General features: G+C 55.0%; 2 protein-coding genes across 6 annotated transcripts in view; one reads left to right on the plus strand and one right to left on the minus strand.

The window, feature by feature from the left end:
• Lims2 (LIM zinc finger domain containing 2) overlaps nt 1-14,170 on the minus strand; it is a 36,989-nt gene that overhangs the window by 4,233 nt on the left and 18,586 nt on the right. For all 5 annotated transcript variants that reach the window (XM_026388468.2, XM_077802362.1, XM_026388456.2 and 2 more), the window contains 3 exons: nt 12,748-12,907; nt 10,496-10,562; nt 10,105-10,225 (listed from right to left, as the gene is read on the minus strand). In XM_026388468.2, the coding sequence (XP_026244253.1) occupies nt 10,105-10,225; nt 10,496-10,562; nt 12,748-12,903 (344 nt within the window). In that variant the 5' untranslated portion in view covers nt 12,904-12,907. The remainder of the gene's footprint in view (nt 1-10,104; nt 10,226-10,495; nt 10,563-12,747; nt 12,908-14,170) is intronic.
• Gpr17 (G protein-coupled receptor 17) lies at nt 6,331-7,347 on the plus strand. The gene has a single exon (XM_026388486.2). It carries the CDS (start codon nt 6,331-6,333, stop codon nt 7,345-7,347), a length of 1,017 nt encoding a protein of 338 aa, XP_026244271.2.

Genomic DNA, 14,170 nt, shown 5'->3' on the forward strand with positions numbered 1-14,170 from the left:
CACAGGTGCACCCTTTAAAAAGAGGGCCTAGGGCGGCACAGGTGCACCCTTTAAAAAGAGGGCCCAGGGCGGCACAGGTGCACCCTTTAAAAAGAGGGCCCAGGGCGGCACAGGTGCACCCTTTAAAAAGAGGGCCCAGGGCGGCACAGGTGCACCCTTTAAAAGAAGTGGCCTCCTGTGCTCAGGAAAAAGACTAGGCATACAGCAGAATGTTCATGTTTTTCTATCTTTGGCTAGTATGTTTCTTCTTTTAAAAGTGGTATGTTTCCACTTTTCCTGAACCTAGGATAGTATATGGAACAGAATAATTGACATTCGCTGGAAAATAAGTTTCATGTCTCAAATGTCCTAACAGGAGCTACAGAGAAGGTTAGTTTCAAAACCCCACTATGCCCAGCAGAGTGGCCACGAAGCACAGGACCGCACAACGGGCTCATCCTTTCCTTTGGGGTCCACCAGATAAAAAGGGGTCCTAACGTGTACAGGCACCTTCTGTCTCCAAAGACAAGTGCGGCTGTGTCAGACGGAGGCCCCAAACCCAGGAACTGTCATCACAGAGTCTTTTTTGTGAAGACCTCAGAGTCATTTCTGATGCTACTCCACAGCTGTGGTCTCAACTGAGTGAGAAATCAACATGGTTTCTGTTTCCCCTCCCTCAAAGGAGGCAAGAATTTAGATTCAGGGTCCTCAGGCAAAGATAGACAAAGAGGGAAATCCAGCGCCCCTGGTTTCTGAGCCCCACCTGCCACCCCAATCTAAATGTGCTCCTGATGCAGCCAGACCCTCCTTCCCAGGCCCCCAATCCACGGGGACGCCCCTTCACCCTTCCGACCTCCACACGGCAACCTCCATGTTGGCTCCTTTTACAGGGTGGCAGTTTACATAAGGGATTGACTCTCATTCAAAACCTCCCTGCCAGGTGAGAGTGGGCAGTCAACTCAGTGTCCCCAGCCTGGACCCCCAAGCCCACTATGTCTGTTTGGATCTGGACTCCATCCCGCAGCTCCCTGCTCTTTACTTGCCCCCGAGTCCGACTTTACCAGGGGGCATGTCCCAGCGAGGTCCTGGGAACCACTTGCTAACATCTGCCGGGCTCCCAGCTGTGCCTTTAGCAGGTGCAGGGTGCCCAGCATGGGGCAGTGGTTCAGGATCAGCTTATGGAATATGTGAGGGAACAAGTGATTGCGCAATACAAGAAGGGAAGGACAGTGGGCATCATCTCCCTGTGACTTGGCCAAGCCTGGCCTGGGCCCTTGGCTCTCCCCACCCCACAGTGGGCAGCAGATGTGGCCTGTAGCAGCAGCCTTCATCAACATGATCCCGGGATCTCACCCTCACCCAGACACCTACGCCCCAGCCCCCACCCACACCACCTCCACATCTGGCCTAGGGCTGATCCGCCCCACCCAGCCACCGACTATGACCAGCCCACTCCCCCCGGCCTCTGTCACAGTCAGTCTCTATTCCCCATAGTCCCACTCCCAATTTTGGAGATTACTCCTTAGCATGAGGACAACATTCAACCCATATAGAATAACTCTATTTCAAAGCTGTAGAAATTCGCTCAACTTCCCAAATTCTACTGCAATGGTCAACGCCCTTCCAGCCTCCATCAGGAGTCACCTCGATAATGAAAAGTATGTTGGTGTGTGTCGGGGGGTGGCTCAGTGGAAGAGCACTTGCCTAGCATGTACGAGGCACTGGGTTCAATCCCTAGCGTTAAGGAAATGGAAGGGCAGGTCAGGGGGAACCCAGAAACGCCCACATTTCTTTTTTCCTTTTCTTTCTTTGTGTGTGTGTGTGTGTGTGTGTGTGTGTGTGTGTGTGTGTGTTACTAGGGATTAAACCCAGGGGCACTTTAACATTGAGCTACATCCCCCAGGCCTTTTAATCTTTTATTTTGGGATAGGGACTGAGTAAGTTTCCCAGGCTGGTCTTGAACTTGCAATTCTCCTGCCTCAGCCTCCTGAGTTGCCAAGATGACAGCGTGTTCCACTGCACCCAGCACACACCCACATTTTCATCCAGTGTGAGTCAGTTCTTCCAGAAAGCCCACCCAGGGCACAACAGGAAAGGGACCTCTACCCTGGCTCAGATACCTGCTTACCCACTGGCTCCCAGGCAGGGCAGAGGAGCCCCCTACTCTTGTAGACACCCCAGCTGGGAAACAGGTTCAGGATACACTCAATCCCAACACCAGATCCAAAGAGGACCTTTGGAATTTTTTTTCCAAGTAGAATTCAAATGGAAACTAAGAATTCTAACATTAAGATACAGCAGCAAAAGAGAACCACAAAGCCACGTGTACAAATGCCTGTAATCCCAGTGGCTTGGGAAGTTGAGGCAGGAGGATCACGAGTTCAAAGCCAGGCTCAGCAACTTAGCAAGGCCCTAAGTAACTCAGTGAGACCCTGTCTCTAAATAAAACACAAAAAAAGGATATGGATGTAGCTTGGTGGTTAAGCACCCCTGGATTCACTCCCCAGGACTAAAAAAAAAAAAAAAAAAAAAAAAACCACAGAACCCACACAGGAAGCATAGCTCTTCTGAGTGACACAGGCTTGGGTTTAAACCCTGGCTCTGTCAATTTCTGGCATTTGCCATTGAGTAGGTTACTTCACCTCTCTGAGCCTCAGATTCCTTGCCTACAAAATGGGGCAATAATTCAGATGCACAGAGTTATGCAAAAAGGTAAATTTCAGATAGTGCACATGGTAGGCACTCCCCAAGTGCCAGCCACATACAGTTTTAAATAAAAACTTAAAAGTCTTTTGAAACCAGGATTGCTGATTTGGTTCTCCAGGTCTTTTACAAAGATGGAGAGAAATGAGCTTGGTTCAGTCTTGGGAGAGGCCATCCTGGCAATACCCAAATTGCTCGGGCCCCAGCCTCGAGCAAACCATAGAGGAGTCTTAGGAGCCAGCGGTCAGTGGGCCTCAGTGGCCCTCTTGATGGCCCTTCTGTGCTGAGGAAGAATCCACACCGGCGAGAGCTGGGCCTGCCTAGCTGAGCTGCGTCCCCACGGGACAGACAGCGCCCCATTATGAGGCGGCCTGCAGCTGTGCTTGATTCTACATAAAGGCCATGATTTATTCCACATGCCCAAACGGAGCCTAATTATACAGGGCAGGACACAAGGACCGTACAGCAAGTGTCCTGAAAGAATCCCCTCTCATTCAGCCCAACAAGACTCCTCAGCCTCCCGCCCTCTGCATTCACGGACACCCCCTCCCGCCCACCCAGCGCAGGCCTGGGAGCTCGGGCCTGTTGCCATGGTGGCTGGCCCCTCCCTGCCCCCCCCCCATTAGTAGGAAACCATCCCCTTCTGAAATGTCCCCTTGTGTCTGTCAGCTTCAATCAGAGCCCCCCACCCAGCCCCAGCCGTCACCCACTCCCAGGCTCCCAAAGCAGTCACACACTCAGCCTCTGTGACGCTCAGTGGCCAAGCTGGGAGGGGGGTGCACAGGCTGGGGACACTGGAATATTCACGGCCCCGTTGCAGCAGAGGCAGCCGGAGGAGCAGCCCACCCCACAAGGGACCCCTCAGGAATGAAGTAGCCTTTCAGGGCTGGAGGGGCTGCAGGCTCCCTTCCTCTCCTTAAATAGCCAGCCGTCCACCCGCAGCTGCACAGAGGCCACCGCCAACACCAACGCCCGCGCCTACAGTTCACCTGCCACCCCAGCTCCTGTCCCTTCCTCCTGGACCAGCTGTGAGAGGTAAGGAGCAGGACGGGGCGGGCAGGCAGGGCGTCCGGGAGTCACCCTGCTGGTGAACATGGGGCATCTCTTGTCCCTGTCTCCTTGATAATGGCTAGGCCAAAGTTGAACTCCCAGCGACCTGCAATGCAGTGTTTTTGCCCCTCCATTGGGGGCTTATAAAGGACAGGGGACTTTCCCACAGGCCCATGCCGCAGTGACAGTCAGCCAGCACCCACAACCACAAGGCTTTCTTAGCACAAGGAAGAGCCAGATTCGGACCAGGAAGGGACAGGTGACCCATGTACAAAAAACTACCTCTGCCAACCACAGTACTGCCACCCATGGCTTCCTCCTCCAGCCGCGTCTGCCCGTATGGCCCCTCCACGGAGGCCCAAGGCCCATCTGACCTGCAGCCACGGGGCCCAGACTGCCCCAGGTCTAGGCCATACTCCACGTTGCTCTTAGTAGCACATGCTCTGTGACTGTCTGAGCAGAATGAGCCCAGAGGACCCATAGATCCAGGCTGAGGCTCAAATTTCTAAGGGACAAGGGAGCGAGAGAAATGGAAGGAGAAATCACAGCAAAACAGAAACAACCCAGACAGTCTCGGTCACCAAGAGTGAGTATCCCCAGTCTCCAGCCTAGGTGGCAGGCCAAGGGCAGCATCAACAGGCAAGGTCACCTGGCAGAAGGCAAGGCAGAACCAGATGCCACAGCCCACCCAGCACTCTGGGGTGTGAGCCCTGTAGTCACACACTCGGAGCCCTGAGTGGTTTAATGCTCTGCTGTCGTGTCTTGAAATTCTTGCTTTTCAAGCAAGGAATACACATTGTCATTTCACATTGGTCCCCCAAATTAGGTGGCCAGTCCTTCAGCCAGGTCCCAAGAAGGAGACACTGAGCCAGAGATGACTCCAGAATGAGCTCTAAGACAAGCCACACTCCTGGCTCTGGCCACGGGGCCCTCGTGGGTCTCCAGAGGTAGTGTCCTGGGAGCCTTGGGTCTCTCTGATCCAACTTCCAACTCCAAGGCTACTGCCCCCTGCTATGTGATTTCAGGCAAGAAAGCAGACGCCAAGCCCTGTTTTCCCCCTTTGTAAAATGGAGCACCTGATGCCAACCTCCTAGAACCAGCACACACAAGAGGAAGCAGGCCCTGACCATGCCATGTGTGGGTAAGGGTGGGGGCCATACCTGTGAGCTGACCTCCTGGAGGGGCCAGGTGACAAATGTACTGTAGAGCACAGTCCAGGTCCAACCGACTGCCCAGGGTAGAGGGCAGCCAGCTCAGCCCCTTCCTAGCTCTGGGTTCCGACAGACCAGAGATGAGAAGTCAGGGTCAGCATTGGCCTCCTGAGCCACGTCCAGTCTCCTGCCCCACCCTAGGCTGTAGGCAGCTCTGGCCCCATCATCTACCCTCTCCTGCCCACATCCCCAGCTCCCAGTCCTGGGCAAAAGAAGCAAGGTGTTTGGGACTCCCCTTCTTCTCTCTCTTGGATCTTTTAAATGGACTAAATCAAAGCAAAGCAGATTTCCCTGTCTGTTGGGGAGGGATGGGGAGCACTAATGAGGATCTGGGCTTCACTTTGTTAGCAAGGGAGGGCTCTGACCACAGTCCTCAGGCAGCCTCTCAGGCCTCTCTGAGCTGCAGATCTTCCCGGGGAAATCCTAGCCAGTCTCTCTGCCATGAGGCTCTTGACCTCCTGAAAAGATCCCACTTCTTGATGTGGAACAACCTGGTGGGAAAACACATCCTGCTGGCCTGAGGTCCAAGCACAGGGTCTTCCTCAATCCAGGCCTCCTCCCAGTGGGATGTCCAAAACAGAACTGGTGGGCTGAGTCCACTCGCCGATGCTGGTGGACAGAGAAGGCCTCTGGCTTCCTCCTAGGACATGGCCCTTGCTGCATTCCTGAGGAAGCCCTCCTGAAGGTCGGGTGCTGGGGGAACCGTGGTCAGGGGCTGCAGGGGTGCCAGAAGGTCCAAGCAGACAGGTCAGGGAGGGTTCTGGGACTCAAGGAGAGTGGCGTTCACTTGGAAAGACTGAGGCTGAAGGAATTGGAAGGCTTCAAGCACCCAGCTCTCAGAAACAGCCCACCCAGTCAGTGGTAATGAGGGCCACCGTCTGCCTTTCAGATGGCACACCTGAAGGGAGAACAGAAAATACGGGGCCCTTCCCTGCCCTCCAGAGCCTCAGGCAGTCGGAGCTCACATCTCCCCATGACAGTGCTGACTGCACCCTCCCTGCCCTGAGGGAGTAGAACATGGGGTACAATGTGGGGAGGAGCTGCAGATTTCTGGGTCACCCAGCACTGGCCCCGGGCCATTTTGTCAGGGACACAGCTACTCAGGGGGAAAGCTTCAAGCCCCAGTTTTGCTTTGACCTTTTGCTAAAATTCAGAATGCCTTTGATGATGAGTCACCCCCAAATGGGCACAGGGGTTCTCGGCAGTCCTGGTGGTAATGCTCCGCTCAGAGCAGCTCTGTTCCTCTCAGTTAGGGGTGGGAAGTTCTGAAGTCATCAGAGGTCCTACTTGTGACTTCTGGAGGGCAAAGCTTCGCTAGCCTGGGTTCTCTCTGGCCTGTTTGCTTGTTCACTGCATGTCTGTCCCCTGCTCTGCCTCCAGCCAAAGCATGAATGGCCTCGAGGTGGCCTCCCCAAGTCTGACCGACAACTCATCTCTGACCACTGAGCAATGTGGGCAGGAGACGCCCCTGGAGAACATGCTGTTCGCTTGCTTCTACCTCCTGGATTTCATCCTGGCTTTTGTTGGCAATGCCCTGGCCCTGTGGCTTTTCATCCGGGACCACAAGTCAGGCACCCCAGCCAACGTGTTCCTGATGCACCTGGCCGTGGCCGACTTGTCCTGTGTGCTGGTCCTGCCCACCCGCCTCGTCTATCACTTCTCTGGGAACCACTGGCCATTTGGGGAAATCCCGTGCCGACTCACCGGCTTTCTCTTCTACCTCAACATGTATGCCAGCATCTACTTCCTCACCTGCATCAGCGCTGACCGCTTCCTGGCCATCGTGCACCCGGTCAAGTCCCTCAAGCTGCGCAGGCCTCTCTATGCTCACCTGGCCTGTGCCTTCTTGTGGGTGGTGGTGGCCGTGGCCATGGCTCCACTGCTGGTCAGCCCACAGACGGTCCAGACCAACCACACAGTCGTCTGCCTGCAGCTGTACCGAGAGAAGGCCTCCCACCATGCCCTGGCGTCCCTCGCTGTGGCCTTCACCTTCCCGTTTGTCACCACAGTCACCTGCTACCTGCTGATCATCCGCAGCCTGAGAAAGGGCCCCCGCGTGGAGAAGCGCCTCAAGAACAAAGCTGTCCGCATGATCGCCATGGTGCTGGCCATCTTCCTGATCTGCTTCGTGCCCTACCACGTCCACCGCTCCGTCTACGTGCTGCACTACCGGGGCGGCGGGACCTCCTGCACGGCCCAGCGGGTCCTGGCCCTGGGAAACCGCATCACTTCCTGTCTCACCAGCCTCAATGGGGCCCTCGACCCCGTCATGTACTTCTTCGTAGCTGAGAAGTTCCGTCATGCCCTGTGCAATCTGCTCTGCGGCAAAAGGCTCACGGGTCCGCCCCCCAGCTTTGAAGGGAAAACCAACGAGAGCTCGCTGAGTGCCAGGTCAGAGCTGTGAGCCCGAGGCTGCGTCCCTGGGTGGGCCACAGACTGTTGCAGGAGGAGGGTCCCCTTGGGGTGGGTGACACGGGTCTCAGCAAAGAGAAGGCTGCCCACTTCTCCAATCTCCCTGAGCAAACCACCTGTTTCAGCAGGTCCCTACTCGTCCCTCCCAAAGGTCTGAACTTCCAAGTCACCCAGCCTGGAGCTGGCTCTTAACCACACAGAACCCCTAAAAAAGAAGAAGAATCAGTGAGGATTGAGAGGCCGTCCCTCTGCAGGGACTGTTGACTCTGCTTTCTAGTCGCTCCCGGACACCCAGTGAGTTCACCCGTGGAAAGGGGGAGGGGACCCAGAGGAACAACTCTGGAACACTGAGGGTCTTTCTCTCCCCCACTAGACTGCCAGCCTTCCTCCTTACAGAAATGCACAGCAGGGAGGCCACGTAGAAAGGCCCAGAAGGAAGGCTGCAAAGGACTCAGGAGAAGAGGCACCCATGAATCTCAGTGGAGGAGTAGGGACAGTGTCTACCGTACAAGGAGTTCCCTTTGCAGTGCCTTTGCCAGGCAAGCCCTTTCTGAATTTTGGGGGGATGGACTATAAATTGTAGCTAAATGCCGTAAGTATATTCAGACTGGTTGCCACGTGACACCCAGCAGACGTGGTTTGCAGAACACATTCATCCTGATCCCTCCTGTTATAAACTACACAGAGACCTGCCTATGGTCTGACAATCCCTAGAGCCACTCAGCAAAAGGAGAGTGGTGTGTATCCTGCTAATCCAGACCTGGCAGTGGCATCCTGAGTTCCATTTCCTCCCGAGGGGACTCAGCCAGCCTCTGCCCGCCCAGTTTTGAGCAGTCTCGCTTGGTAGCCTGCATGCGTCCCCCTAACATGTCCTTTTTTGTACTTGTTTGTAATGATCATAAACTGAATTGTAGTTTTAAGCTGACGGAGGCTATTGTGTCTGCTCAACGTGATGCCCTTCCCAGAACTTCTCTTCCCTTTCAACCCAAGAATGGCCAAGCAGAGGCTGGGGCAGCTGTGGGGGCTCCCTTGCCAAGGTTCTGGTGGCTCACGCCTTCCACCCATGCCTGCCTGAGCCAGGAGGGTCCAAATGAGGACTTTCATTACTCAGCATCCTGGCTGCCACCCTGTCCCCTGTCATTACCGCTTTTCTACCACATGCTACTTTTCAAAGCACTTTTGGCCTCTTCTCATTTTCCCAACCAGTGAATGGAGCAGTGGCCCTGTGCAAGACTTGGCTCAGGAGGGGACAGGACTCCTTCCAAGCTCACACCTGGCTGGTGACCCCAGTGGTCAACAGCTGTCCTTCAGCTCTTGCACTGTGCCGTCAGTGCCCCACAGCCCCTCACCCAGACAACCTGCAGAGCGCCAAGCACTGTGCCCGCCCTGCAGACACCAAGAATGACGTGAGGCCATCTTTTTTCTCATGAAGCAGCAAATGGACAAGATCACTGCAGGCCACATCAGGAAGGGTCAGGGGAGGTGCTGCAGCAGAAAACTTAGTACCTACATGGGAGAGGGTGTGGCAGTCAGATGGACAGCTGGGGGTCTCTGGGGCAGTGCTGCCTCTTCTGATGTGGGGACACGGAGAGGCAGACTTGGTCATCAGTGAGTTCAGTGGTTTGCTTTTTGTTTCATACTGGGGATTAAACCCAGGGGCACTCCACCACTGAGCTACATTCCCAGCCCTTTTTTATTTTAAGACAAGGTCTTGCTGAGTTGTGCAGGCTGACCTCAAACTCACTTTCCTCCTGCCTCAGCATCCCAAGCCACTAGGATTACATGCGTGAGCCACTGCTTCCAGCAGGAAACTCGGGGTGGGACCCATTGCATTTGGGATGCCTAGTGTGCCCCCCAGGGAACAGCCATGTGGACCACTGAGTACTGGTAGGAAGACGTCTGGGGTGGTGCCCTTAACTATCCAGACAGGCCATGCAGGGTCTCAGGCCTGTCTTCAAAGGCAGACATGAGGGGCCAAGCACAAAGCCCCAGAGGAGAAGAGAAGAGAATGAGGGAGGGGGAAACCATGAGATATGGGTTCTCACGGAGAGAAGAGGCGTTTCCACCTGAAGGAGGGGCGTTGCCGTGAAAGCCACCGGGAGACCTGTTAGTGCCCACGGTGGCCGCGGGGAGCACACTAGGGTAGTGGGGGCTCCCGGGTGGAGCAGGCAGGTGCGCTGGAAAGGGCTGCAGCTATGCAGGTGTGGGTAGGGGCACCCCAAAATTCGTCTCCAGGGAGGAGGGAGGTAAGGCCATCACTCTACAGAGGGGCGTAGAGGTCAGCAGTTCGGAAAGGCAGGGGTGGGGAGAATCATAAGGCTTCTTGAAGGTGGGAACTACCTGTGTGCTGGTGAATGCATGGTCCTGATTGGGGGGACTTCTCTCCAGCAACTTTCAGTCATGTGAGTCTATAGAGTTGGGGGGTGCAGATAGCTGGGGTCCGCATGCTGAGGAAGCCCCAGGGGTGTCAGCTCAACTCAAAGCTCCTTATCCAACCACCGTCACCTCATGGCTCCTGCTCCAGGGCTATTGTCCTCACTGCCTGCTGGCTGTCCTGGAGGAACAGTGCCAAGCCCGGGGGGCTCTGCTCTTGCCCCGCATCCCTGTCTCTGCAGCCTCACTCCTCATTAGAAACTGGGGGTGTACTGACCACCTTGGAGGTACAAAAGGGAGTCGGTAGCCACATCAGTAGAGGCCAGGGAGCCTGGAGGGGCCTGGGGCTCAGCCTGTGGCCCCTGGGGCTCCTCACCTGCCCGCGTTCTTCACAAAGCCCAGGTCAGCCAGCTCCACATCACACAGCTCACAGCGGAAGCACCCCGGGTGCCAGTTGCTGTTCATGGCCTTGATCACGCGTCCAATGATGAACTCGCCTGGAAGAAGAAAGGTCCCTGCTTGCTGGGCAGGACTTGGCCCCTGCCAGGCCCTGTCCACATCAGCGCTCCTCCAAGCTCAGCCTGGTCCAAGGAACCCTGCCTGCAGCACAGGAAGGCGGTGCCTGTGGAGGGCTGGAAGGGAAATGCTCAGAGACGGGCAAGGTGGACAGGGAAGAGCCCCTCCACCCAGCAGGCCAGGCCCGTGGGCACTCCACTGCAGGACCCTCACCCGCCCACCTCTCACTTCCCAGGCAGCAGCGGACTCACCGCAGGATCCGCAGCACGGGGCAAACAGCATTTGGAAGTCGTGTTCGCAGTATTTCCGGCCCTCAAACTGCAAATGGGCCACAGACAAGACCAATAAATCACCCATCATCCCCACGAGCCTCCTCCACACCCGTACCCCTGCCTTTGTTGGGTCAGGACCTGATGGCAGGGACGGATGGGTGTGGAACTGAGAGGAGGAGATTCCAGAAGCCAGAACAGGGGGTGAGGCCTCATGATACAAAGAGGTGCCCAGAAAGGGGCTTCCCTAGGAACCACTGCAGAAGTCCCCAAGGCCAGCTCTCAGAGGGCCCCTGCTGCATGTTAAGGATGGTGGCCCTGTGGGTCCCGAGAGCAGGCCAGACTGCAGGAGGGAGCTTAAGCTGGGACGGGATGAGGTCAAGTTCAAATCATATGCATCTCTTTGCCCTATTTCCTGTGTCCTTTCTGTATGGGAAATCCAGAGGTCACAAAAGAGTGAAGAGAATTAAAAAGGGGACACAGGAGGGTCTGAGGGAGGGAGGGGAGGGCCGGAATGGAGGCACAACTGAGTACTGCAGCCAGTGGGAGTGGACACCCCCGTGGAGCCACTTTTTGGCAGCGAGGACCAGGCACTGGCCCCAGGATGTCAGAGCCTCCCTGTCACCCTCTCCCTGAACAATTTTTTTCTTGTTTAAAAATCTGGCTTTTCTGTTTTCTATACCAAGTGCCTATTCGACTGCAGCCCTATCCAGTGACCTGGGGAGGCAATGGAGGTTTAAGTTCATCCTGCAGTGATATCTGAGCGCCTACTGTATGCCAGGCTTTGTTCTAAGCACATGGCCCCTTCAGAACCGTCTACTCTTCCCGTTGCCTCTACAGCTGGCCATCACTCCCCAGGAGGCTATGAAGCACCCCAAGAATGCTACTGTGCAAGGCAGATCACACACCCACATCCATCCACCAAGGATCCCTTAGGATCCTCAAAAGCTACTGCATCTGCCCCCAGTCCCTGGTCCCCACCTCCACTGCCACTGTCAGTGGTGTGCTGGTAAGTGTGCAACAACCAGCTCTTGGTGGCATGGAGGGAGGTGGCTGATGCCTAGTGTTGGTGAAAACATTCCCGCAGGGTGATTTCCAGCTGCCAACGCGACACTGACCCAGTCGGGAAGACATGGGCACTGGCTGCCTTGGAGGTAGGAAGGATAGAAATAACCTCAGAAGCATAGAGGATAGTAAAATGTAACAAAATAATTAGGAAGTGGGGAGTTTTACATATGAGTTACCTTTGTGGGGTTTTTTAAAGTATTTTTTTAGCTGTGTATGGACTCAAGGCCTCTATTTGTTTTGATGTGTTGCCAGGATGGAACCCAGTGCCCCACACTTGCCAGGCAAGTGCTCTGCCGCTGAGCCCCAGCTCCAGCCCCACCTTTGTTTTTAATAAAATGTTTCTTCACATTTGTGCATTTCCACAACTTAATTTTTTAATGATGACTATTTAATAATCATTTTGCAAGACTAAAGATTTAACAACCTGCTCCTATGAGCTGGTGACAGCCATTCGAGGTCCCTTCACTTTTACCTGGATCATTGTAATAACCCAGCTCCGGGTCCCACCTGGCCTCCAGCTTCTGTCCCCAGCCCCCTGACAGTTTCCTCTAACACAGCAACCAAAGGGGTCATTTTCCAAGATCAGGCATATGGTGTGACTCTGCATTCCTACTCCAATCTCTTGCGGAGTGGAAGCCTAAGGTTCTATATGGCTCTACAGGACCAAAGGAGATCCATCTCCCTGTCATCCCCATCTCCTGCAGGAGAATGCTCCTGTTCCCTCTGCTTCCATGATGGCCTTCCTACTGTTCCCCAAACACCCCGCACCCCCCACCACCACGGGCCTTTGCACATGCTGTGTCATTATGAGTGCTCTACCTGCAGATGCGCGGGTGGCTCCCTGCCCTTCCACTCTGCTCAGATGTGACCTGCCCTGGTCACCCACCTCCTGCCCTGGATTCCTTACGAACAGGGCACTGGCACCATAGATGCACCATCGAGTCACTACTGACCGTCTGTTCCCAACAGAGGCCAAGCGCCATGAGGGCAGCCTCTTCCTGCCACCAGGGTGTGCTGGTCTCTGCCCAGAGGAGGTTGTGAAGTCGCCTGTGTGGCCTCACATGTCACAGGTGACAGGCCCACACAGGTGCGTCTCAAGATGTAGACCTGTCACTGGTCAGTTCCCAGTGGGTGGGCAGAGTCCTACTGACTCCGAGCATCCTCACCTCATAGAAGAGCCCCTCGGGAAAGGGCCGGAAGCACTGGGCACACACGAAGCAGTGTTCATGGTACAGCTCCCCGTTGCTGTTGACGATGCGCTCCGCGGGCGCGAAGCGGGCCTGGCAGCGCTGGCACACGGCGTTGGCCAAGGCATCAGACATGTTGCTGGAGGGGAGAGGGTGTGGGAGGAGGTCAGGCCCGGAGGGAAGGCTGCCTCCATAGCCCTCCCGCTTCTTCAACGGTTGAAATGGCCTCTGAAGTCTGGAAACTCGCTCACCTTCCAGGACCACCAGGCTGAGACCACCTGGCCCAGCTGGGACCACCCAGCTCCGCTGGCCACGGACATTCCCCCAACTACTTGTGAAGGCTTGCTAAGCCCCAGCATGGGCCGGGGGCTGCAGTGTGCCTTTCCCACAAGGCCACCCCAGCCCCACGAGGCCAGCGTAATGTCTCTAATTCCTGACGAAGGAACAGAGCTCAGAGAGAGTGAGCTCTGTTCACCGTGGTTCACCATGGGCCACGGCAGAACCTCCATCTGGAAAGAAACCCCCTTCCTCAAGGAATTAGTCTCAGGTATAGAATAGAACCAAGGCTCAGGCTTTGTATTTTCACTCTAATTTAATCCTCAAGGAAACTCCATAGCTACTGTTGCTCCAGGTGATGGGCCTAAGACTCAGAGAGGTTACGTAACTCCTGCAAGCTCACAGCAGGTATAAATAACAAAGAGTCCAGATTTGAATAGGAGGTTGTTGGAGGTTCCTTCCTCTGCACCATAAGTTGGTTTCAAATCAACTATTCCCACAGAAAACTTGTATCGTGAAGACGTCTAGAGTGTGGGGGTGTAGTTGGGGGAGATTCCCCTCATCCATGTTGTCTTCCCTTTGGGAGGACTGGAACCCTACCTACAGAAGACTCCTTTATCCGTGGTTTTAACCATGGTCAGAAAATAGTAGGAAACAGAAAATTCTAGCCTGAAGGTGCAGCTCAGTGATAGAGCACTTGCCTGGCATGTACCAGGTCCTGATTTCTACCCCTAGCACTGAAAAAAAAAAAAGACTGAATGAAAGAAAATTCCAGAAACAATTCATAAGTTTTCAATTGTGTGCCATTCCAGGTTTTGTGCTGAAATCCCATACAACCTTGCTCCTCATCTCACCCTGGACGTGAGTCATTCCTCTATCCGGTGGACCATACTGTCCTGTGTATGTGTACAGTATAGGCCAATAGCCTTTGGGGGGCTTGGTATTATCCACAGTTTCAGGCATCTACTTGGGATCACCATGGAGCCCCGACACCACCCACCATCCCCCTATGACCATCCAAACTCCTGACACCCGCATCTTTGACTGGAGGGGCAGCAAACTGATTCTGTCTCAAGTGTCCACTCCCATGGATTACTGGTGCCTGTCTGGAAGGCTGGGCAAAGAA

This window comes from Urocitellus parryii, chromosome 1, assembly GCF_045843805.1.
Source record: "Urocitellus parryii isolate mUroPar1 chromosome 1, mUroPar1.hap1, whole genome shotgun sequence".
In the NCBI taxonomy this organism is placed as follows: domain Eukaryota; kingdom Metazoa; phylum Chordata; class Mammalia; order Rodentia; family Sciuridae; genus Urocitellus; species Urocitellus parryii.